This window comes from Acinonyx jubatus, chromosome X (assembly GCF_027475565.1).
Source record: "Acinonyx jubatus isolate Ajub_Pintada_27869175 chromosome X, VMU_Ajub_asm_v1.0, whole genome shotgun sequence".
Lineage (NCBI taxonomy): Eukaryota > Metazoa > Chordata > Mammalia > Carnivora > Felidae > Acinonyx > Acinonyx jubatus.
Window position 1 is genome coordinate 87,427,931 of NC_069389.1, and position 24,813 is coordinate 87,452,743.

The window sequence follows — 24,813 nt, forward strand, 5'->3', positions numbered from 1 at the left end:
TCAAGATGACTCATTCCCCTTGGTACTGGTTTGAAGGTTGTATTTCAGCCTTTGGCGAGTAGCCAGGTGACGGTGACAGAGAAAGGTACAAGATCCACTGCTTGGTTCTCTCTAGGGTCTTAAAGGTAACCTTGAAAAGCAGAAGGGGTGCTGGGAAGAAAAGTCGAGGGCCTCGGCCCCCTCACCGCTCAAACAGGCAATGGGTCTAGAATCAGCTCCCGGATTTGTATACTTTCCAGTGGCAGATTTCTCTATGATGAATCAGAACCACGTGTCTGTTGTTAAGGCTTCTGTCACTTGCCTTACACCGACTGAAGTGGAACTATTCTAATTTGTATCACTGTGTGGTACCTTCGGGGAAGAGTTTCAATCATTCCTGTCATCTTTGTTTTATATGATTCTTCAGAGTTTCCCAAGGGTCTTCACATCTTTTATCCTAGCTGACCCTCAAAACAGCTCCCTGAAGTGGACAAAGTGAATGCTACATTACATTAGAAACCGTACTAGATGCCCTTGAAGAACAAGGCCCCCTGCAGTCATAGGGTCATCCACTGTCAAAGCTACAAGCACTCCGAGATCATCCAGTTTGCACTCTTCATTTGACATTTGGGGGAACTAGAGCAGAAAGTGACTGTACGGCACGTCTCCTGACTTTCCTCGTCCCCCATCCACTGACCTTTCACATGTTTGTTGACCGCCTCGGTCTTAATCCAATAACATTCCAGAACGGATGTTCAAGGAGCAAAGAAGAAAATGATGCCAAAGGCACCAGGGAACAGCTAGGATAAAGCAGTGAGCTTCCCAGCATAACCCAATGCTGCCAGGCACCTGGCCCTTGTCAGTATGCTGAAGCCATGCAGAATCTAGAAACTGAGCAGATAAGGGTGCAGGAGCGCCAGAGCCAACACCCGTGAGGGTGGCAAATTCGAATAAGGTCTTCACTGTTCCCCTCCTTTGTGTTTCTAATTCACCCCCTCCTCATCCTGCTTTGCTCTCACACACTAGGACGTGTTGCTTTTTCCTGATTGTGCTTTTTCTTTGCTCTTTTTGCCCTTACAGTCCATCTATTCCATCCCATCAGTTCTCCATAGTTGCTGAGCTGCAGGGAAGGAACGTTCAGCGGAAAAGTTATGCATTTTATAAAAATAGCGTATTTAATGCCCTTTTCTCCAGCTCTGACAACTAGAGGCTCTGTCCCTGTTGTAAATGCCACCGTATGTTCTGGTTGTGCGTGTATAAATAAGTCAAATTTATAAGGCGGTCAGGGCAAGATAACCTCAACGCCCATTTTCAAGTAAATATCACAATGCCATGCGCAGATGGAGCATGAGGGAGATATGTGGCTCTTGATGTGCTGCTAAAGCTCTCGGACTTTAATCCAACCTACCTTCCAGTCTTGGAACAGGTTTTGCTTTATTCCTTTCAATGGATATGTTTAAACTGAGCCGGATCCAATGGACCAGGGTATTTTAGCTCTTCATCTCTTGTTTGGTCACATCTTGATAAACCCAATTTTCAAAGGCCAAGAAAACTTTCACTTGTATAGTCTTCCATTCTACTGCCATTAAAAATTACTTCATTCTCCCACTGAAAAAGGTCCTTACTCTGATTGTGTTTCCCTGAAACAAGCACATGGGGTAATAAAATACGCTGGAAAAGCTCTAGCAAAATGCTGCTTAAATCACGGCAATTGCTGATTTGGTACTACAGTACGTATTAGGAAAACCACAATAGATACTGAAAGGAAACAGCATCATTTGGGGATGGAAAAAATGCAATGGATAAAAGGCACGCAATTTAAGTTACGGTCAAGTGACAAAACGCTATGTCCCCCACAGCAGAGCCTGCCACAAATAAGTGGCAGCCCCAATGATTACTGTTGGAAGGGAGTATCTATGAACGTGAGTTAATGAATTCAGCAAATATTTATTCAGTGCCTGCTATGTGCCAAGCACGGTATACAGCCAGGGGCACAGCACTGCTCAACTGCAGTTTTGTGGAACACCTGACTTCACAGAAGTCTTACTACACCACCTTAACGTGACCGGCATTTATATGAGCAACACGGAACACCTACCGATAAGTACAGATCTCATAAATGGACTCACGTTTTAGACATGTAAAGCAAAGAAACAAACAAAAAATCAGCCCCCAAAACAGGAAAGCACCTAAATTCACAAGGCCTTACTACTTTTCACTCTATGGATGCTATCCTGTTTGCAGAAAATCTACCAGGCTTAGCAAGACCCTGTGGAAATCCAATAACTAAGTTTTTGACTCTTCCATACCCACATACGTGTTATACGTGTAACTTCATTAGGCCATAAACTCCGTGAGTATGGCCGCTGTGCTCATTTTTGCTCACCACTGTATACCCAGTGCCTGGTGTTCAGTAGCTGCTGAGGAAACACTGAAGGAGTAAAAGACGGAATATAGGAAGGTAGTCCCAGATTTAATAAACATGTGTTGGTAATATAATTAACACTAAAATGGCCCTACTGCTTCTACTGTATTAAATAGCGAACGTTGCCCTATACGCTAAATATCCTTTTATTCATCAACTTAAAAACTGTCCACACTAAAGTGTGTTTTCCCCTGTCTCATTTAGGTGGTCACTGTTTTTCGTCCTTTTCGTCTTTTCATCTTTTAGTCAGTTAAGTTGCTGTGCATCCAGAGGGCAGCATGGTTTGGCAACATTTTTCTACCTAAAACTCACGGACCACCGCTACAAACAGACAACAATCCATCTTCATGATAGAGTCACAGGCTTGCTTTGATCTTACAGGCCTTTTCCCCCAAAGAAAACACAGATGCCTCGCATCCCGAAGGAGCTCGATGGCCTCTTATGTTTCTGGGGTGATTATTACTATTCCGTTGTAGTTGGAAACATATAGGGACCCATATTCCTGGTCTATTTTTATGCCTTTCACACTTTGGGATAAAGGAACATCTTATGAAGTGGATGAATCACAAGTCAGCGAGGGCAGGCTCAAAGAAAAGAAGCACAAGGTAACGGTCCCTCAAAGAACACGGGCCTAAAGAAACTCAGCCATCAGTTCACAAATAAAAAAATCCTTTGAAAGATTCCTCTTCCCCCTCTCTGGGTTCTCTGTGGGATTTCAGGTGAGTAAGCATCCAAAGGGAAACGGGGACTTGATGGAAATCAACCCTCTGGAGCCATGAGAATGTTCTAGTGGGAGAAGGGCTGGCTCCAGAGAAGAAGACTAATAGACCTCTCTAGTAGGGCCGTCAGAATGTTTATCAACTAAGAGGTTCTACAACTTACCAGGCTGATAGGGGTTAAAGGATTAGTATGCACCAGCACGCGTTCTCTCAAACACATTAGACTTGTAAATTCCCAGGTCTGGTTTGCCTTTTACAAGGAATAATATTGGTTTAGAATAGGCTGCCCAGAGCCTGTTCCACGAATCTGAGAGACGAGGTGACAGCACCTCATTTTCCTTTGCCGCTGCCATGTCTTCTCCCTCCCCCATGGAACTAAAAGTCACTTCTCAGACTTTGGTAAACAACATTAAGGAAACTGAGAGAATATTTTCTGTGGACTTAACTTTCCTGGAAATAATTATCGGTGATGGAAAACAAACTCTTCGTAACAGAATAAAACATCATTAATTTGGGCTCCACTGATTCAAAATTTGTGCTAATTCAAACAGACCTAGGCTGACTGGAAAAGAAGGGTCTGCTACGCTAAACAAATCAACTTTGTAATTAAGGTTATGAGAGAAGTACAGGACTTGCTGAAAGAGAAACTATTTTCAGGACTAAGGAATTAGCCATCTCTGTGCACTGTAACATCATAATTAGGAACCTTTTGTTGTAGATGAAAAACCAGCTCTCTGAAGACATCTACTTGATAGTACTCTGCTAGCTCATTTCAAGTTCTCTGTGTCATTAAAACAAGCACAACTATTTTAAAAATACACATTCATTCATTCTTTATTGATCATACTGGACTTCCTGCAATTATTTTGAATTAGGAAGCTTTTATGTCCACTTTGGTATTGCTAGTTCCTCGCCTACAGTCACAGTCATGCTCAAAGACCTGGAAGTCCAAGTTTCCTGGTACATCATTAATAACTGAATCAGAAATGTGGCCCAAGCCTCCTGACTGAGTTCAGCCACTTCCTGTCTGAACTAAAGAAGTTACAAACTTTTAATACCCTGGGTTACATCTAGTTGTAAAATGGGGGGGGGGGGGAACGCTTATATCCCTGAGGTTATAGACCCACACACCAGAACAAACAAAATGTGAGGCAAAGCAACAAAGTTCCTGGAAAATCTGTAAGTACTAAATATTCAGTCGTTATGAAACAAATGTCAATTGAAAGCCCAACAAAGTAGTATCACTGTCCAAAGGGAACATCCTTAGACACTCCTCACACTTCCATACTGGCTCTCATTTTACTCTGTGAGCATGGCTCACTGTCTCAGAGGCCCAGTTACCTTATCACAAGGACATGTCTCACCACTCAGATTATACTGTATGCTCCTGGATTTGGACAGGTTTCCCTTAAGCACAACACACAGAATTAGCATGTCATGGATGGGTATTCCACTAATTTCACTTGGTTTGGGGTGATAAGACTCCCTCTTTTCATATACAGAATTGTAAATCGGAGCAATAAAAAAAAAAAAAAAAGGCTCCAAGATTTCCAGTTTCTATAGAAACCTCGGAAAATAACCAGAACCACCAAATGTGTTTGCTTAAGGAAATTTGGGACACTAAAATTGATAGGGATCCCACAAGAATACTGAATAAAATAATCATAGGTCAATGTTCCAAAGTGAAATGCTAGCCAGTAAATTTTATAGGGGAAAAAAAACGTCTTCAAAATGGTTTTGGGCAGGGTGCCTGGGTGGCTCAGTGGGTTGAGCATCCGACTTCAGCTCAGGTCATGATCTCCCATGTTCATGAGTTCGAGCCTCGCATTGGGCTCACCACTCTCAGTTCAGAGCCCGCTTCAGATCTTCTGTCCTCCCCTCTCTACCCCTCCCCCGCCTGCATGCATGCTCACGCTCTCTGTCTCTCTTTATTTTTTTTAACGTTTATTCATTTCTGAGAGACACAGACAGAGCATGAGCAGGGAACAGGCAGAGAGAGGGAGACACAGAATCTGAAACAGGCTCCAGGCTCCGAGCTGTCAGCACAGAGCCCGACGGGAGGCTCGAACTCAGACTGTGAAATCATGACCTGAGCTGAAGTCGGATGCTCAACTGACTGAGCCACCCAGGTGCCCCACTCTGTCTCTGTCTCTGTCTCTCTCTCTCTCTTGCCTGGCTTAAGAAAATACTGAAGGTAGTCAGCAAACACAGGGCACAAACCACCTGCTCGGCGGGGTGAGGCAGCTTAGGGCTGTTCCGGTTTAGGAGGGTTTTCTATGGAAGATCATCAACAGCATAATCCACACCTGGATAAAACTAAGCAGTGACCACGAATTTGGTAAATAAATATTAAGAAACAAATGTAGTCATAACACACACTGGCCACTTGTCTAAAGTTTCACTACTTCATGCTAGGGAATTCTAATACACCGACATTTTTAAAAGTTTGCCATCTTTTATTTGAAAAAATTTTTTAAACTATGTGCATAACAGCAACCACCCTGTCATTTTCCTTACATTTCAGGGCTTTTCTTCCCTCCAGAAAAGACAAGTCAACATCCGTACCTAGGGAACAATTGAAATCATCTTGTGGTGCTAACTGCTCATTTTCACAGCACTACATGAACATCACTCCCAATGTAGTGACCCCGGCTGCTACCTGGAAATGTTATTTTCTTTGTTAATGGAAATTACTGCCACAGGGGCTGGATTCTTTCACACCAGGCATCAGCCCCCACAGGCAGCTTTGAGAATCTAGCCACGTGAAGAAATCCAAAGTGTCACCGGGCTAGCAAAACACCAGTCTAAGAGTTTGAGTTAGAACATCACTCAGCTACATTGTAACAACAACTCTTCTAAATTGGAATCATCTTCACCAAACATCTGGGAAGCTCCCCACAGGAGAAATGATGACTTCTGGGTAAGAGAAGATGCTGACTTTTATCACAGTACAAAAGTCAGTTTCCACTGTCCTGGACAAATCAGCAGATGTGCTGTTTACCTTTAAGGAAGCCTGGAATCTATTTTAACTCAGCCTTGAAACCCAGACATCTTAGGTAATAAGTACAGATATTTAAATTCCATAACAACTGCCCAGTGTTTACAAACATTTATTTCTTTGTAGATTTCTCTTCCACAAAATGTATATGTGGTTGCAAGGAGGAATTCTGAGGGTTCAGCTGTACTTTAACAAACGTTATAATGTCGGTGTTCCTCCAAGCAAGTGGCAGCCCTATAAAAATTATTTTTTATTTTCTAAGCTTTGCTTTGTGGCATGGGCTAAAAGAAAAGAACAATATCAAGGGTCTTGCTCCTCTCTTTTCTTTATTACACCTTTACATAAAATATTAAATGGTAGTACTATATCATGTAATAATGTATTAGATCATAGACTCCTCTCTCACTACTGTATCCTGAAAGGAAGCAATTTTCAATCAACTCTTAATTTAGAAAACTCTTCAGTGCTCAAATGGAGAAATAAAGCGACCCTAAGATGAAAGTCAAAATTACTCTGATGTTAAAAATGACTCTTTTGCAAGCAAATGTGTGAGAGGTATGCCTCTTTCTGGGCTGCCTATTGATGACGTCATCTCCCCATCATGGAAGAAGGAATCTTTGGAGCGGTCTTTAACCCGTCCCTTTACCTCACTCCTCTCATACAGTCTCCCCTTGTTCTGGCACTACCCTGTCTCTGTTCTATGTCTCCTTACATCCTTCCTGTTACTAATCGAATTCACATCTGTAGCAAGTCTCGTGTGGAATATTTAAAATGAGCCTCCTAACTGTTCTGTTTCTCATCCCTATCCTTTCCATTCCATCCTGTATCTATAAGCAGCCAGAGTCATCCCTGAACGACATTATTACTTTGCTGAAAAGCTTTCAATGCCAATTCTTTGCTTTTAGAAAAAAAATCCAGCCCTAGGCTATCATTGTATCTCCCACTCTCAGTCACGAGAGAGCTCCAGCCACACAGGGTTACGGTTCTCCCCTAAACAACACACACTGTTCCGTCTCCTTGTATTTGGCTCAGAAACTTTTTGGACACATAATGCATACCTTCTCCACGTCCTCACTTTTGAATGTGGAAATTGAGTCTTGAATGTCCACAGAGATTCAGCTTAAATGTCAGTTCTTCTGTAAAACCTTCCCCAGTATATCCGACCACAGCCAATTTCCCTCACTTTCCAGTTGTGTTGTGTATACATCTAAGGTAGCACTTACCACACTCTTCTTTGTAGTTCTTTTGTGCGCGCTGTCTCTCTTACAAGACTACAAGCTCACAGAGGGAAGACAGCACACATTGTGCATCCTTGTACCTCAGCAGTACCTGGTACACAGTACCTCGCTCAGAGTGATGGGCATAATAAATGTAGAATTGAACTGAACAGACCTTACTTCAGCTTGATGTAATTGAGAAGCAAGACTGTCAGTATTTATAATAAATTCTATCTTTAACTACAGCTGTGTTGTTATAATTGCTGCTTATTTAGAGAAAATACTGAATGCATCTTTCAATCAAGCTTTGAAACTACAGTAACTATTCTAAGTTTGAATTACCTTATTAAGAAAAGAAGTCAAACAGCAAGAACACTGAAATCTGTAGTAAAATAATGGCGATGAACAAAGGCCTTTTACAGTAGATTCAGCTGTACAAGTTCAGCCAATAGACCACAAAGACAGTCTTTTTTTTTTTTTCTCCAACCAGAATATAAAAAAGGGCAATATTAAGCGTGGTAGTGAAAACTAGCTAGGAGACACTGGGTAGAGCCTTAGTTCTCAATCAGTAACTGCTCCTTGCTCCAGATGGATCTGGATCTACTCCCACTGAAGGGCTGAGTCGACTTGATCCCACTTAATTTCCAAGTCTGACAAAATCACAACTTGGAAGTGGCTTAACTACTGGCAGTTGTTAAGCACAGTAAATCCCTTCTCCTTCTCTAACCCCCTCACAAAGGTCCTACATTCGCAACTTTTTTTTTGCATACCAGATGTTCTGTTGACATTAACACATTCCCATCAAATGCTTATCAACATTGCTTCTTCTTTTCCACTGCAAGCGGGCTTTATTATATGGAGCATTCGATTTAATCCCCAAACGGTTTATTCATTACACAGACAGTTCATTGCACAATGTGTATGGCGGGGAGGAACGACAAGGAAAGTCGAGCTCAGAATAGGGTGGGATCCATTCAGGAGTGAATATTCCCCCAGTTGATAATTGAGGACAAGAGCTCCTCGAGTCCCCATCTCTCAAAAGGACTTTTTGAAACTCGCTAAATAGAACGATCCAAATGTTGTCACCATCCCTAGCCCAAAGCTTCTTCCTTGGGAACATGGGGCAGGGGGCAGGGAAGGTACTGCTTTGTTGAATTCAAGTTTTATTTCTGTGTCAACACAGACTCTCTATGTGGCTTCATTAAAATAATTATTAAGCATAATTAACTACATATTCATAAGAGGCACAACGCAGAGACATGAGCTCGGAATGCTTACCTGAAACTTTGGTCCCACTCCCCCAAGGCATTCAGCCATCACAGGAAGATCATTTCTGACAACCCATCACCCACTCACCCAACCTTTTTTAAGACTAGGAACTGTAAAGCTTCACGGAAATGGCCATCCCTGTCTTATGAGCAGTAAAAAAACAAAAAACACATGGACACTAGTCCCACTGTGAATAAAGTGTCCTTCACGAAACAATTCCAGTAGGCAGCCTTATGGCACCAGGTGCTGTAAGTATTACACAGGATCCTAGGCTATTTCTGTTCTTCATCTCATTTGTAGAATTAGTAAGTTTTTCTAGCAGAGCACATGTTAAACTTTTCGTAGTTTCATTTTTTTCATAAGAGCAAACCTTCATGGCTACAACTGGAATATCTTAAACATTCCGTCTAATGTCTCTCATAGGAATTGAGTGCTCCCATCCTTTATCAAATGACTGCGGATGTGATTATAAGGCAAATCATGGGCAAAAAGTTCCTTGATCTACAATTATAAATAGAAAACGAAATACAGGTGTGTCTCACCTTACGCTTATGTCTAGGTTCCTAAAAACTTGAAACTACGTTGCTTTTTGTGTTTTTTTTTAACGTTTATTTATTTTTGAGACAGAGAGAGACAGAGCATGAGCAGGGGAGGGTCAGAGAGAGAGGGAGACACAGAATCTGAAACGGGCTCCAGGCTCTGAGCTGTCAGCACAGAGCCCGACACGGGGCTCGAACTCACGGACCGCGAGATCGTGACCTGAGCCGAAGTCGGCCGCTTAACCGACTGAGCCACCCAGGCGCCCCGAAACTACGTTGCTTTTGAAAATTAATTGTATTTTCCAATGGCTTCCATTTTCAGAGATCTTTATCCTTCATTTCTCACTTCCTTTGCATAGGCTGTGGCTCCTAATACTTTAATTACCTTACCCACCTAGTAAACAAATACTTTGGCATACTAAAGGAACTCTCTCTCTTATTCAAACATGGATTTTGAGCCATGCCTAATCCCCCACAGCCACCGAAGGGATGCAAAGCGGGGAAAAATTTAGCTCAGGTCCTTAAGGGACTGCCAATCTAAGTAAGGGAGAGAATCGCATCCAAAATTAAGTGTGCGGCAAGGCAGTGTGTAATGAGCACACAAAGGAAGAAGCAGTAACTCTGGGGGTTTGAGGAAAACCCTGGGTGTGTCCTTCGGGAAACAGAAGAAATCTGCCCTGTGGAACTATAGAGCCATGAGTATTTTACTAACTTCGTTGCTTTGGAAATCTAAAATGTTCTTTCTGGACGGTTTTCGGAGTCTTGAACTTAAAATGGGATACACCTTGGGCAAGAGACAGAACGGCGGCAGTCAACTCTGACAGTCAACTGTTTGGCAGAGTTTCTGCTCTAACAGGACTCATCACTCTTTCCTCTCACTTCTTTGGCCTATGACAGAAGCCTACAAATGACCCTTAAGGGCACTGTTTAGCCTCCCTGACATCCCAGAGACTAAAAATGTTGTTCATTTCTGGGCAAGCACCTCCAGCCATTTGCTGGTTTCTCTTTCGCTGCACCGTTAATTTGCCATGGTTTGCTGTGATGAGTCTCTGGTATGTGCGACCTGAATACAGCTGAGGTGACAGCTTCTTGTGCTGGCAAAATTCTTTGAAATCCTATTAGGAAACACGAGGCATGGACAATGTATCCAGAAACACTGGTATTCATTTTATAATCATTAACAGGCAGTATGTGAATAAAAAATTTGAAAGCTATTTTCCTGCCAAACTTTAAAATACCTATCCTGGAAACAGACTTCTGGTGATGTACTATTTGTTTCAGATAAAGAAGATTTAAATTGGATCGAGGGCAAAAAATAAAAACAAAACCCAAGATACTCACAATGCCCAAGGTTCTAGTTTTCATTACTGCTTGCCTCAAAATATTAAAGAGATAATGTGCCCATTAAAGACCTGTATACAGTAAAAAAGAAAAATACATTAAAAAAATCGACCTTGCTTTTCAAATACTCAGATCCCCAAATCCCAAATGCGGTAAGGAAGAGACACAATCTGGACAATTTTTATTATTATTTTTAAAAAGCCCTATGATTTTAAGAAATCAAAGAATGGAAAAACAGACAGAACCCATGACTAAATACATAACAGTTCCTTCTTAAAATCCCTTTTTCATTTCTATGAGAACAATGTCATCGTGTCCTCCATTTACATAGCTGTTTCTTGTCTTATGTTAAGTTGCCCCAAGGAACATCACATTGCAAAAATGAAAATTACAGCAATAAATTTGATATAAATTACCTAGAAATTTGGAATTTCTTTCCCTAATGACAATTTCTAAGGAACAGACTAACTTCTTACCCCTGAAATGTCTCCCTTTCGACCAGTTGTAGAGAGGGGCAGAGCCAGGGCCTTTATCCCTTTGTGGTGAAGCTTTCCCTGAACCCTTGCAAAAGGCCTACTAGATTTCAGAGGGTTATGCTGACCAGAAACCTGAAGGCTGAACTAGTATTCCATGTAAACTTGCTTGGGTTAAGTGCAGGTGTGGCACACACAAAAACAATCAAAGCTAGGTGTGTGTGTGTGGGGGGGGGGGGTATCCCTGAGTAAATGAGCCATTCTGATGGGACTCGGGATTCGGACACCAAACGGGACTGGGAAGAAAAGAAGCATGTGAGGGAGATGATGTGTCGCAGGATTCTAAAAGGAAACACAATCCAGGAAAAGCTGAGTGAGAGTGGAATTTACAGACTGCAGGTATGAGATTTTTGGAGTAGTGAGTTAAGTAATTGAGTCCCTAAACGCAGGGAAAAGTTATCCAATGTTTGTTTGTTCGTTTTACCTTTGGGTGGAGGCCAGGGGATACCAGTTGAGTTAGTAGAGCAACTGGCTCTAAGAAGCTTTCACGGAAGAGGGAGTGAAGTTACTGGAGGAGAGTAGTCCACATAGTGGTTGGGAAAACAGACTTTAGAGCCAGACAAAAGCAGGTGCAAATTCAGGTGCGGTCATGAACTCACTGTTATTCAGCAAGGTACTTAACCTAAGCCCTGTTTTTCACTACCTGTGATATACGTGAAATACCTTCAATATCACATAATGATTGAAGAGATTAAATGACGTAACTTATAGAAAATACCTCGGACAGGTCCAACACAAAAACACACAAATAGAAGTTATTAGTGGGGTGACTGAGTGGCTCAGTTGGTTAAGCGTCTGACTGTTGATTTTGACTCAGGTCGTGATCTCATGGTTTGTGAGTTTCAGCCCCCCCATTGGGCGGCATGGCCGATGCGGAGCCTGCTTGGGATTCTCTCTCTCCCTCTCTCTCTGCCCCTCCCCTGCTTGCACGTTCTCTCTCTCAAAATAAATTAAAAAAACATTAAAAAAAAACTTTTAAAACAAGTTATTAGTGGTTACTGTGATTAGGAAATATAACTGCAGTATGTTGGAGGCCATGTTTGAGGAAAAGGGAAATCTAAGAGAAGGATCAACTTCGTATGTATACATAGATGAATATGTGTGTATGTGTGCATCATATATATATATATATATATTATATATATATATTTGCTTTGGGTTCTGCTTTGGGTTTGTCTAACAGATTCTGTTACTCTTGTAGTTTTGGTTGAATAGCTAGCTCCAGATATTTTTCATTTTGTGGAAATATGCCAAAAACTTAAGGCAGATAACGTGAGAGTGAGATTTTACCTTATGAAATGATTGTTTTATTATAGGGCCCCCTGGAACGGTATGCTTCCTAAAAAGAAAGTAATCTAAATTCATTTAATGTTTTTATTGAGCCCTTCTGTCATGAAAATTGTAGTGACGGTCCCAGGCAATGTCAGAAGACCTGTGTTCTAACGCTAGTTCCAACTTGGCACTAGTTGAATTGTTAGAGGGCGCTAAAGGATCAAGTACCAGTTCTATCTCGGAATCTATGGACTCTCTGGCCCAGCCATTTCCAGAAGTCTAACGTAGGCAGTGAGGGAAGCCGTGGTGGCAGCAGCTTCAAAGGTTTCAGTAATAAGGGGCCAGTTAAAATTGTTACGGGTGGGTGGATGGGAGTCAGTTGTAAAGCTGTGTATCTTACCACTCCTCAACTTCTAAGGGCTCACATTACGCAGAGGGTAAGTTTAACCACTGCTGGTTAATGTGGCTTTCTATAAAGAGTAAAGTGCTAAATATCGGCAATCTTTGACTTCTGGCACTTCAACTAAAGCTATGTGGTAACCAGAGTTATAGCAGTGGGTTTAGAGGTGTTCAAAAAGGAAATGGTTACTTAACTGGTAGGGAGTTCCGAGTCAGTGGAGACACTCAGATAGAAGCTGGATGCCCATTTCTTGGGAGGTTGTATGGGAGATTAAAGTATCTGATAAGGGTTGGACTAGAGGACTTAAAAGGATTCCTTCTAGCTCTATGGTTCCAGGGTGAGCACCAATCCACATTGTGCTGCTTTAGTCACTTCTAGCAGCCATCACAAGAGATCAACCTTATGTTAACTTGCTTTCTAAAGTGTTCTGGATAAGAATCCCTGTCTTCTGGATCGGTCTAACTCCAACTGGCCTTAAGCTATCCTTCTCACTACCAATCAGAATCGGAAACTTCCAATAGCTCAAGTACGGTGGCAGCAGGGAAAGGCGACACACCTAAGCCAACAGGAGCAGACAGAAAGGAAGAAAGTAGGAATCAGGATCAAGTGGCTACAAAGTGATGAGATTGTTTCCTATTTATCTGCTTTGATGTGGCTTGGTAAACTACTGCTGAGGACAATTTCAAAAGGGAGAGACAAACACTTAAAGCTAATCATTACAAACCAGCGTGTTAGGTGTCATCCTAGAGGCCTGAGCAAAGTGCCGTGTGAATACAGAGACTGGCCGAGTTTGCTGTGGGAGTGTCAAGGAAATTTCATACAGGAAGTAATGAGCAAGCTGCATCTTGAAGGGTGAGTAGGAGTTGGCTGGGTAGAAATGGAGAGAGGCGTGGTTGGCAGAGGAAAAAAACAATGTTCAAAGCCAGAGAGACATGAAAGACAAACTTGGCGAGTGGTGAATAATTGTGCATGGCTGCAGTGTGAGGTTAGGGCCTTGAAGGCCGTGCTTCTTAGGAAGGATAGGAGCAGGAGACGGGGGGGGGGGGGGGGGGGGGGGGAGAGAGGCAGGGGCAGACAGCGTGATGGCACTGTAGAGCCCTAACTTTAAGTGAAACAGAGCTTTTGGAATGACTTTGGTTTTTACTCTGGGCAAGATGGGCAGACACAGGGGGACTTCTTGTCTCAGACATAAGGGTTAACAGTAACTGAGGAGAGTTTAGTCACGGCCATGGGTGTGCTCATGGCCAGTAAGGCTACCGGGGTTAAGTGTGCTGCTCTGCACAGTAATGAAAGCCCTGAAGAGGAAGCTACGACGACAGGAGAGGGGGTGCACGTATGCTCAGACAACAGACACACACCTTAGTGAGCTCATACATGAGGCACAGGAGCATCTCTGTATGCCGCAGGTAACAACTTGACAATGCAGCCTTTTAAAAACATGTACTTTTGGAAAGAACAGTTATATCTTATAGCATGTACCTACACATCTGTGAACTTAACACAGTCCTTCCACTGTAGAAGGACTTAAGAGTGGCTTCGAGCTGGGACGCCTGGGTGGCTCAGTCGGTTGAGCGACCGACTCTTGATCTCGGCTCAGGTGGTGATCTCAGAGTTCGTGGGTTCGAGCCCTGTATAGGGGTCTGTGCTGATGGCACGAAGCCGGCTTGGATTCTGTCTCTCCTTCTCTCTGCCCCTCCCCTGTTTGTGCTCTCTCTCTCTCAAAACAACAACAACAACAAAAAAATAGAGTGGCTTCAAGCTGAAATCCACTATTACCTGCAACAACTCCCATTCCCAACGACTGCTCCCAGCCACTGCTCTGGATTAGAAGTAGAAACTCAGAAAAGAGGAACGAATAAGCAAATCTTCCTGTGAGGCCAGGAACCCAACCAGAAATCTCCCCTTCTGTCCAGAACATTTCCAGGCCCAATGAAACCCATCCTGTGTTCTCAGTTCCACCTGCCACTCCAAAGAGCTTTACCCCCTGCCTGCCCCCCAACACCGTGTTGGCTCTCTCCAGAGGGCTTCTGAAAAGAAATTAACATTTAAAAAATATTCTCATTTTTTTCTGTTATATTCAAAGCAATTATTGTTAGAATGAACTATTTGTGAGAAAGCTCAGTGTTGGGTACTCCAAATGCAGCATGTTTCATATGCTGACACGAGGCTGAAGTTTTGGGTGCGGTACTGAGTCATCCACATGCTCTTGTTTGAGCCCCCTTGTAACTGGGTGCAGTGTGTTCAGCTAAACAAAGCGAACTGGCCCAAATGGTGATCGAACCCATGACCTCATTAGCAGTGTAAGTTTTAATGGCCGTGTGTGGTTATTTACTGCTGCTCATATGCAACATGGCTCCACTCATTTCAAAGGCTTAGCAGACTTCTCTAGACCTAGGTAAGCAAATCAATCCCCCTTTGCTTAGGGAGCAAGAGAAGGTCGTCTTAGAAGAATGGCTTAGGTTGAAAGCAGCCTGAGGATTTTTTTAAGTTTTTATTTCAATTTCAGTTAGTTACCATACAGTTACATATATTAGTTGCAGGTGTGTGATATAGTGATTTAACACAGCCATACATCCACCCACCAGCCTGAAGAATTAGATTCTCTTTCTTCTCAGTGAAGTAGCAATATCTAGAACCTTTTGAATCAGCTTTGTGTCACCTATAAAGCAGTCCTGAAAGTAGCTGTGTATAGCAAAAGGAAGTTGAGTTCTGGGCAATCCCAGAATTAATTAAAGCTTCTGAAGAATTTATTTTGTGGCTTTTTCGAATCTTTTCTTTCACCACTAGGAAGGACACAAAAGTTGGCATTTGCATGTATACACGTAAAAAGGAGGGTTCAAAATGGGACTGATATCGTGCTGATCCAATTTGAATGATGAAACCTATAGTTCTAATATATGTAGTTACAGGATCAGTTTCGGAGTTGAGGTAAATAGTATAAAATTAATAAAAATGAGTTTTCTGAACATGAGACAAATTGTCAATCTATGCTTTATGACTCTAAGGCATTTTCTTCACTTTAAAATTCTAAACATATGGGAAGGGCAAATGTGATACTCATTCTCAATAGAATGCATTAAATACCATTTTCCACCTTTAACAATTCTTAGCACCCATGAAACTCTTGGTCCAGTAGAACTTTTTAAAAAGCTACCATTTGTCCATGCCCATTTTATTATATAGTATGAGTTCTTAAATTTCTTTTGCTATGAAGCAGCTCAGATAATGCGGCTCTTTAGGACAAACCTTTTATAGCAAATGTTTGCTCTTATTTAAAAGGTGAAAGAGGGGTGCCTGGGTGGCTCAGTCGGTTAAGCTTCTGACTTTGGCTCAGGTCATGATTTCACGGTTCATGAGTTCAAGCCCCGCATCGGGCTCTGTGCTGATAGCTCCGAGCCTGGAGCCTGCTTTGGATTCTGTGTCTCCCTCTGCCTCTGCCCCTCCCCTGCTCACACTCTGTCTCTCTCTCTCTCTCTCTCTCAAAAATAAATAAACGCTAAAAAATTTTTTTTAAGTTGAAGAGAATGTAAAAAAAAATCTGAAAGTTGTTTCTACAACAAATATATTTATAACGCAAGATAAAAGGGCTAACAATAGGTGTTTAGCATTTAAAGAACATAAAATTGTTATCAATGATGAAAAGGAAAGTTTTCCAAAGGCCACTATTTGGGCCTTCCACATTTGAGGTAGTTTCAAGTTTGAGAGAAGGGTACAGATCACGGACGAGGGCTTTGTTGTCTTTGCCTTTTAAGGAAATCTTCGAAAAAGTACTTTCTCATGCTTATAAAATAGCAACTAAAAATTTACTATTATTTGCCACACAATGTCTAAACATTCAATTATTTTCAAGTACTCAAATTACTAGCAACATTGTCCTCTAGAAGCGGTAAGAACATATTATCTGTATGATACTCTAGATGGGAGTAATCGCCTTGAGCATATATTGGTGTAAGCATCTTATTCTTCTAAGACAGTAAGATACAAATCTCTTCTTTTGTTCACTCAGGTCCTCATGATTCAAATACTTGAGATACTTATAAGGAGACTCAATATTTATTTTGTAAATGTGCAGACAAAAGTAAATACATTATTAAATGCCTACAGAGTGATTTTAGACTGCATCTAATATAATAATGATTTCATATAACATTTATGTTCTAATTTATCTCTACCACTTCAGTTTTTCATCTGAAAAAGAGAAGAATATCTCAAGCAATGCTTCTCAGGACAGGAGGTAGATATCAATTTACTGTACTGAAACAAAATATGAATTCATTTTCATGGGACAAGAGAGAAATTGAAACTAAACTATTAACCTTTAATTTTCTTTATTTGCCAAGCATCAGGGCTATAACCCAACTGGTTCTAGTTACACTTTGGTGAACTGTGTGAGTGTGTGGACACAGACACACACACACACACACACACACACACACACACACACACACTCTTTTTTCAGCGTGCTCTGTTTCTGAGGTTTTAATTTTTCCACAGTAAGTTCATTTTTCTCTTTAAAATATGTGTTATTAATCTCTCAAAAGAACTCAATACCTTGTATATGGTCCTTTGATATTAACAATTTATACTCATCCCTGGAATTTGGACTTCTTTATCCATATCGGATAAAAACAAACCAAAAAATGGTATAAAGTGTTTTGTTTTTGCTCGAAGTGGACAAGGGATGGGCCAAATGAAATGATTTCATAAGTTGCTTTAAATACATTTCTACTTTTATTACAGATGCAGAGTATCTGTTTATCCAGTGCCACCTCTGACTCTGGCAAATTTCACTTTCTATCTCAGATTATAATTATTTATATAACTTACCTTTCCTACTATATTATAAATTTCTAAGGCAAAATTTAGACCAGATTTGCAGGATGAACTGTTTAAACATGATTAAAGGGGAAATAGCAGCCTCCCAGTACAAAGCAGTCAAGTTTATAGATAGATGTAAGAATAGGGTCAATTTCTTGTAGTTTCCCCTTTTCTTATGAAAGGCCAAGAATCAAGAGCTCTGACATCACAAAAGCCTATTTTCAGCTTCTCTCCACCTTCAGCTCTTTACAGATGGCCTTTCGTGCTTTTCTACGCAAAGGCATTGTGCCTGTAGCCACCCGGGGATTCCAGCTGGAGACTATGAAGATCTGAAAGATGTGATAAGGTATTGGGAATCTGACATACTCACTACACTTAATTTCTGTGGTAGTAGGTGCTTTATGAATTCAGATAGTTCTCTCTAATTCAGGAGCCATTACCCATACTGGTAATGGTTCTTATTCTTTAGTTTCTCCTTCCACATTCTGCTGGCCACATCTCTATACTTTAGCACAAATATGCAATGATGATAGAGGGCATTAAACTAGCATTTAGAAAGAGGATTCCAGATTTCCACAGATTCTATTTAGCCATGCTAACTTATGAATAATTTTGAGTAAAGGGTATATAACAATTTAGGTTCCAAACTACACCTTAAATTAAATGCTTATGAAATCTGAGAAACAATTTCTCATTTGGTAACTTATACACTGAAACTAACAAATTAGGTACGAGTTTTAGAAGTCAGGCCAACCTGCCTTTTGTAAACAGGCACCAAAATGTAGGCTGCAAATTGAGCTAATTATTTTTGTACAGTGTTTTTGATACATCTAATTTACTTCTCCAAAAAGTGTATTTTAGTCAGGAGTCGCCACAGACACTTGCCAAAAACAGTCTGGCCTTACGATCTCCAGAATAAGCTTCCGTGACAATAGTGCAGTTAGAAGTGACTCATGTACAGCTTTTCTTCTCATAAGAAAAATCAATCTGAGTGATGCTACCATGAGGACTAATATTAAATGGGGGGGGGGCTTGTTTAAACTAATTATTCTCCATGAGCCAAGTCCAGTTACCTAAAATAATCAATAAGAATGATGACAAAATAGTCCACTCTGAGAGGGAAAAATATAATTATGCTGCTTACAGTGGTTTTAAACTCATACTGCTTTAGAAAAATGACAGATTATAACACTAAATACAAAAGCAAATTTGGTTTACAACAAATCTAGTCACCCAGAAGAACCCAATCTAGCCAGGACCTTTGAAAGTAATATAGTAGGTCTGTTAGCTATTTCTAATAGCTCAAAAATCCTAATAGAAAACGAACATTTGTAACATGCAATCGCCCTCTCTCTCTCTCTCTCTCTCTCTCTCTCTCTCTCTCTCTCTCTCTCACACACACACACACACACACACACACACACACGCATGCATGCACAAAACAAACCTCACTCTCACAAAACAAACCCCTAAACAAAACACATCACCTTTTATGTGGTCACCCTGTTCCTTAGAAAAGAACAAACCTCCACGGCTAATTCCTCAGAATTAAGTAATGCAACAAAGTAGCTTTGTTAAGAATCAAGCTCCAGACACTGCCCACACACCTGCATAATTATTTCACTGCTAAGAGGTGTAAGTACAACAGAGTAAACAAAAAGAAAGATCTGTTAACCTTGAATGGTAGACCACATTTCTGTTTTATGAAATAAGAGCACATCTATTAATCACTTATATGTTCTAGAAGAATTACCACCAACTTGAATTTACATAAAGAAATAGACCTACACTTTGCTGGGCAACTTAATGGCCAAAATGTTAATGAATCTTCTTTGTCTGAGACGTTTGTGTTCATCTATATTAGCTGTGATTCTCTTCCATATTAAAGTATATACTCTAAGTACTAAAAGAGAGGAAATAAATTTGCCTCTGCTTTCTAACATGTAACAGCCATAAATGCAAGTAGCTTGGCAAATACTAGACAGTGTTCTTCTTCAGCTGGGACAAGGAATATTTCTACTTTGAAGATTTGACCACTAAGAAATATAGTAATTTGTGGGCTTTAGTATGTCACCATGGATAAACTTCTATCAGTAATTTTGAGCTCTCCATCCTGCTTCCTATTTGCTCTAATCTTTCCTGCTTTTACTTAGTCTCCAAGGACAAGGAAGGAATAGTCTATTTAATGGTTCTACGTTGTAAGTCTTCACAAAGTCTTTCTGCTGTCTATACAGAAATTATGCACTTTTACAACTGGGAGGAAATTAGCCTATTTATTAGTTTTTCGTTCAGTCTATAATCAAAGTTTCAATTAGGAGAACATAAAACTTGACTATGACAGGTGTTCAATTTTAAAACTGTATGTTTATAAATACTTAATCGAGGATAGGCATTTCATTTAAAAAGTACCCGGTCCCTTTTTAGATTTAGCTTTTAGAGATTAAGGGACCACAAACAAACTAGATCACTCTCTTCTATAAAATGGTTAGCTTTTTAAAAGGAACAAAAAGGGTAGGGCACCTGGATGGCTCGGTTGGTTAAGTGTCTGACTCTTGATTTCGGCAGAGTCTGTGGGATTGAGCCCCGCGTTGGGCTTTGTGCTGACAGCATGCAGCCTGCTTCAGATTTTCTCTCTCTCAAAATAAATAAATAAATAAACATTAAAAAAAAGAAGAAAAGAAAAGAAAAAAAAGGGTACTCAACCAGATATTTGTATGCCCATGTTCACCCCAGCATTATTTGCAATAGCCAAAAGGTTGAAGTCCCACAAATGCCCACAGATAAAGGGATAAACAAAATGTGGTAGATACATAGAATGAAATACTATTCAGCCTTTTATAGGGGAAAGATATTCTAACACATGCTACCACATGCATGAACCTTGAAGGTATGATGCTAAACCAAATAAGACTATCACAAAAGGACAAATACTGTATGATTTCACTTATATGAGGCATGTAGAAAAGTCCTACTCACAGACAGAAAGTAGAATGATGGCTGCCAGGGGTTGGGGGGGTGAAGAAATGGGAAGTCAGTGTGTACAGAGTTTCAGTTGAGAAGGATAAAGAAGTTCTGGATATGAATGGTGTTGATGGCTGCATATCAATGTACAGAACTATACACTTAAATTTGGTTATAATGGTAAATTTCACATTATATATATTTCATAATAAAAAAGGGTATATCTGAGTAATATCCTGAAAATAATAGTCTACCAAATCACAGATGAAGACAGAGAAAACCAGATATTCTACTTTTTTAAAAAAGACATCTCTACCCAGTGAATCTTCAATTTCACCGTTTATTTTTTATCTTGCTTTGTCCTTCCCTTTTATTCCTAAAGCCCAAAGTTCATTTCATTCCATCTGTAAATTTTGTGATTTATGGGGTTTTAAGATTGAAGAACAAACTTCAAGGCCAATTGTTACATTTTTAAAAAATGTATTCTTCTCAAAGTCTAGTCTATTATTTACATGTGGCCAGAGTATAATTTTATATCATATAGAGGTATAATTTTGTAATAAGCATTGTCCTTGTCTACAGTATTAATCCAAGTTAGTTTTCTTCCAGCTAGTCTATACAGCCCTGTGTTATATACTTTTTATAATTCCATCTGTGGATTTTCTGGAATTTGACATAATGTTCCAAAATTTCAATCTTAACTACTATCTAGAATTTGTGAAGAATTATCAACCCATGATTTATACAATTTATAGTAACTCTCTTTCAAGTTCAATATTTTCATGACAAAGCTGCAAAATGTAATTTCTCAGAACAATTTATTTTGTCTTCTCTTAAATGTCGTGGTTAAGAGCTTGGATTTTGCAGTCAGGTGGCCTAGGCTTGAATCCTGGTTCTACCACTTACCAGATGTGGGAGTGGATAAGTTATTTAAATTCTGCACATCTCGGTTTCCTCATTTTTAAAACATGGTTATTAATACCTACGAGTTGGGAGTAGCATGCATATAAATCAAAGCCCCTGTGCAGTATCAACATGTAGCAAGTTTTAATAAATGGGCAGCTATTAATAATAATACCATCAACAGCAGCTTGTAGCAATGATAAGTGCCCCCATTGGAGCAAAAGATATTATACTGCAGCTTTTCTCAATGACTCCACAGTTTTGACTCTAAGATGAATCTAGAAAAAAGAGCAATTGTATATTGTAAGGAGTGTTTTCTTTTGTTTCCCTCTTCCAAATAACTCCATTCTTATGGTCATGTAAGCAATAGGAATGGAGCCAGACAAATATGAAAAAACACACACACGCGCACACACACACCCGTACGTACGTATGTCTTGTGTGCCATATGCTATTTCAGGAAGTTGTGTAAAAAACATGAGAAAAAAGGTGAAAAATAAACAGGAAGAGCCACAGACTGCAATGAGGGTAGCGACATATACAAATGTAGGCAAATTTCCAAGCTCATCTATTTGACTGATTCACTCAGAATCACGTTGTTGTCCGAAAAATACACTATAATTCTTCTGGCAATACCCCTAGGGAACAGATCGACAAGTCCGGAGAAGTTGAATATTTTCATCCCTTCTTATCAATGGAGGCAAAAAAATTTCGTATTTTCTTTAAACAAAACCAAACCGCTACTACAGTTACCGCTACTAAGGATTTCTAAAGTACGTAATATTTGATACTGGGATTTCTGCCACAGTTTCATTACAAAGTACAAAGGCTTTCTATACTCTCCACTCAGACTCCCCAACTAGAAAGAAAACTGGTAATTTTATGACAGACTTACGTTTTTGAAAATGTGCTCATTGGGATACTAATGGCATAAGACAATGAATGGAGTGGGAGGATAAAAGGGCTCTATGGTCAAAAAAGTGGAAGTCTGGGAAACACAACATTCTAGATCTCACTCCTAGAGGTCCACAACACTATTAACATAACAGGTTCTAAGAAGTCCTGCAGTGAGCACAGCTGTTTAAATTTGTTTAGCCAGTGTTCCCCAAACTCAATTTGGCCACAGAATCCTTTTTTTCAAAGCAATAACCAAGGAACCAGGGCTCCTTATAACAACTTATTTTTGGAAAGGGATAATAAATTGCCTCTGATTAGCTATTAAAAGAGTAATTTCATATGTACCTGTCCCAAAGAAGCAGTCACTGGCAGAATTTGCTAAAGTACCAAAATGAGTCCATGATATTTCAGGTCAGGGAAAAAAAAATCCAACTTGCTTCAGCCAGCATTTATACTATCTTTAGCAAGTTCGAGTCATTTCCAGAATGTGTGTCTTGACCCCTTTACTACCTGTAGGTTTTTAATCAAGTCCAAACACTCAATTCTAATACCTGTGTCGGTCTAAAAATGAAGGTGACCCTCTATGCCTATGCTTTTCTTTCTGGGCTGCACTGTAAGCTAAGAAAACAGTATAGTTGTGAGCTACACCTTTAAATATAAGAATACTAAACTCAGTTACCAGCATTTTATGAATTGGTAGTATGAGCTACATTTCAGCACTTTATGAATTGGTACTATGAGCTACATTTATGCAATTCTGTAATAAAATAATGAATGTTCTACAACGTTAATCCAGAAGCAAAGCAGTGATTGAATACCACTACATTCCCCTGACACCTCCCTAACATCCCTATGAAGTAGATAGAACAAAATACTGTAATTACTACTTTATCTATTGGAGGTTAAGCAACGTACCCCAAGTACCAGTAGTCAGTAGGGACCAATTTCCTATTGGACAGATACATGTACAATATTACAGCCACAGAAACTATCAGATAATCACCCTGAAATGTGAGCAAAAACAGGAAATTCCTTTACTAATAGCTTATTATTTAAGGAGTTTTCTCCTTTTGCAATAATTTTGGAACAAATATAAACTTGGACCCCCGAATATCAGATGGCATGCTCGATAGCTCTTTGTGAGTTTGGAAATTAAAGACAAAGTCTTAGCAACTGCAATGGGGCATTCATGACTCTGTCCTCATGTTAGAGGAAACGAAAATAAGGAAGCTACAATTAATTCTGGGTGAGGTGAATGATTTTAGGGCTACCAGGCTGCGGTATCACTTTCTTCCTAGGTCCCCTCTTTCATTTCAAAAGTACATAAAGGTATGTAACAACATGTATAAGATGAAATAGACTTCAACAATTTTTAAAGAGCCTAAGAAAGGAGACCCAGTGTTACTGTGGAAATAATACATCTTGGTAAGCCGCTGACATCTGGCCACTTGTTTTCGAGTTATACAAAATAAAGTTGGCCTTTGAAGGTAAACACTTCACAATGTCTACGGCAGAACACATGTAATCACGGTATTTTATATTATGGTAATATGTAGCAATAACATTTCACCAGAGATCAGGCAAATGGTTGAAGAGAAGAAAAAAATCTGATGTGAAAGGAGTCAAGAATGTTGACAATTTAGGACAGGCAAAGAAGTTAAGGTATCAGGTTCAAGTTTCATAAGTTTTGTTTTTTTAATGTAGAAGCAGAGGTAACAAAAATTGGTCTTCACCTGGTAAGTGTGTACTCCCTGAGTCCTGAATGCAAATTCATGGCAGAAAAAGTACCTATGCATCCACGCAATCTTTTGTCTCGACCGATCTTCCATGTTACAAACAGTGGGCTGTAATGGAAGATAAAAATAGGGTCAATCAATCAATTCAACTCAAGCAAGTTATTTACTGAATATTTACTATATGCAGGGTTAAGTGCCTGAGATATGAAGACCACATGAAAGGCCCCCAAGGGGCTGGGTCTAGCCCAATGGGACTGCATTTAACAATAACTATAGCTAGAATATATTGAGTGTATCCTATAAGTTAGGTGGCACAATAAATGTTTTAAACAAATTATCTACGTTAATCCTCATCAACAACTCTCAGATGCTGAGTAATGCTATTACCAACATTCCTATTTTACAGATGAGGCAGCTCCACAGTTAATTCATAATGAAATAGGAACATCAACCTGGGCAGTCCTGACTATAAAGCCTTCGCCAGCATGGCTGACTGCCTGAGTCCTCATTTAAACCTCACGTTACTAATTGATTTGTTAAGTCCAGTTTAGAGAAACCAACCAACCAAACAACAACAACAACAGAAAACCCAAACCACCCAAATTTCAACAAATACTGAATATATCAGGGCAAAGTACTGTGAAAGCAGTTATGGGAAATACAAGGTTGCCTAAAGCATAGTCGTAGGAGCCAGTACAGAAGGCAGGCATGTTCACAGCTAACTAACACAAGGCAAAAGAAAATAAGTATTCTCAACTGTGCCCAAAATGCCATAAATTAGTCTACGGGGACAGAAGAAAATTTCA

General features: G+C 40.1%; 1 protein-coding gene across 2 annotated transcripts in view; it reads right to left on the bottom strand.

Moving 5' to 3' along the window:
- AMMECR1 (AMMECR nuclear protein 1) overlaps positions 1-24,813 on the bottom strand; it is a 112,059-nt gene that overhangs the window by 36,479 nt on the left and 50,767 nt on the right. The window contains exon 2 of one of the 2 annotated variants that reach the window (XM_027054968.2): positions 24,005-24,115. The exons of the other annotated variant lie outside the window; for it this stretch is intronic. Coding sequence (XP_026910769.1) covers positions 24,005-24,115 — 111 coding nt within the window. The remainder of the gene's footprint in view (positions 1-24,004; positions 24,116-24,813) is intronic. 2 annotated transcript variants of the gene reach the window in all.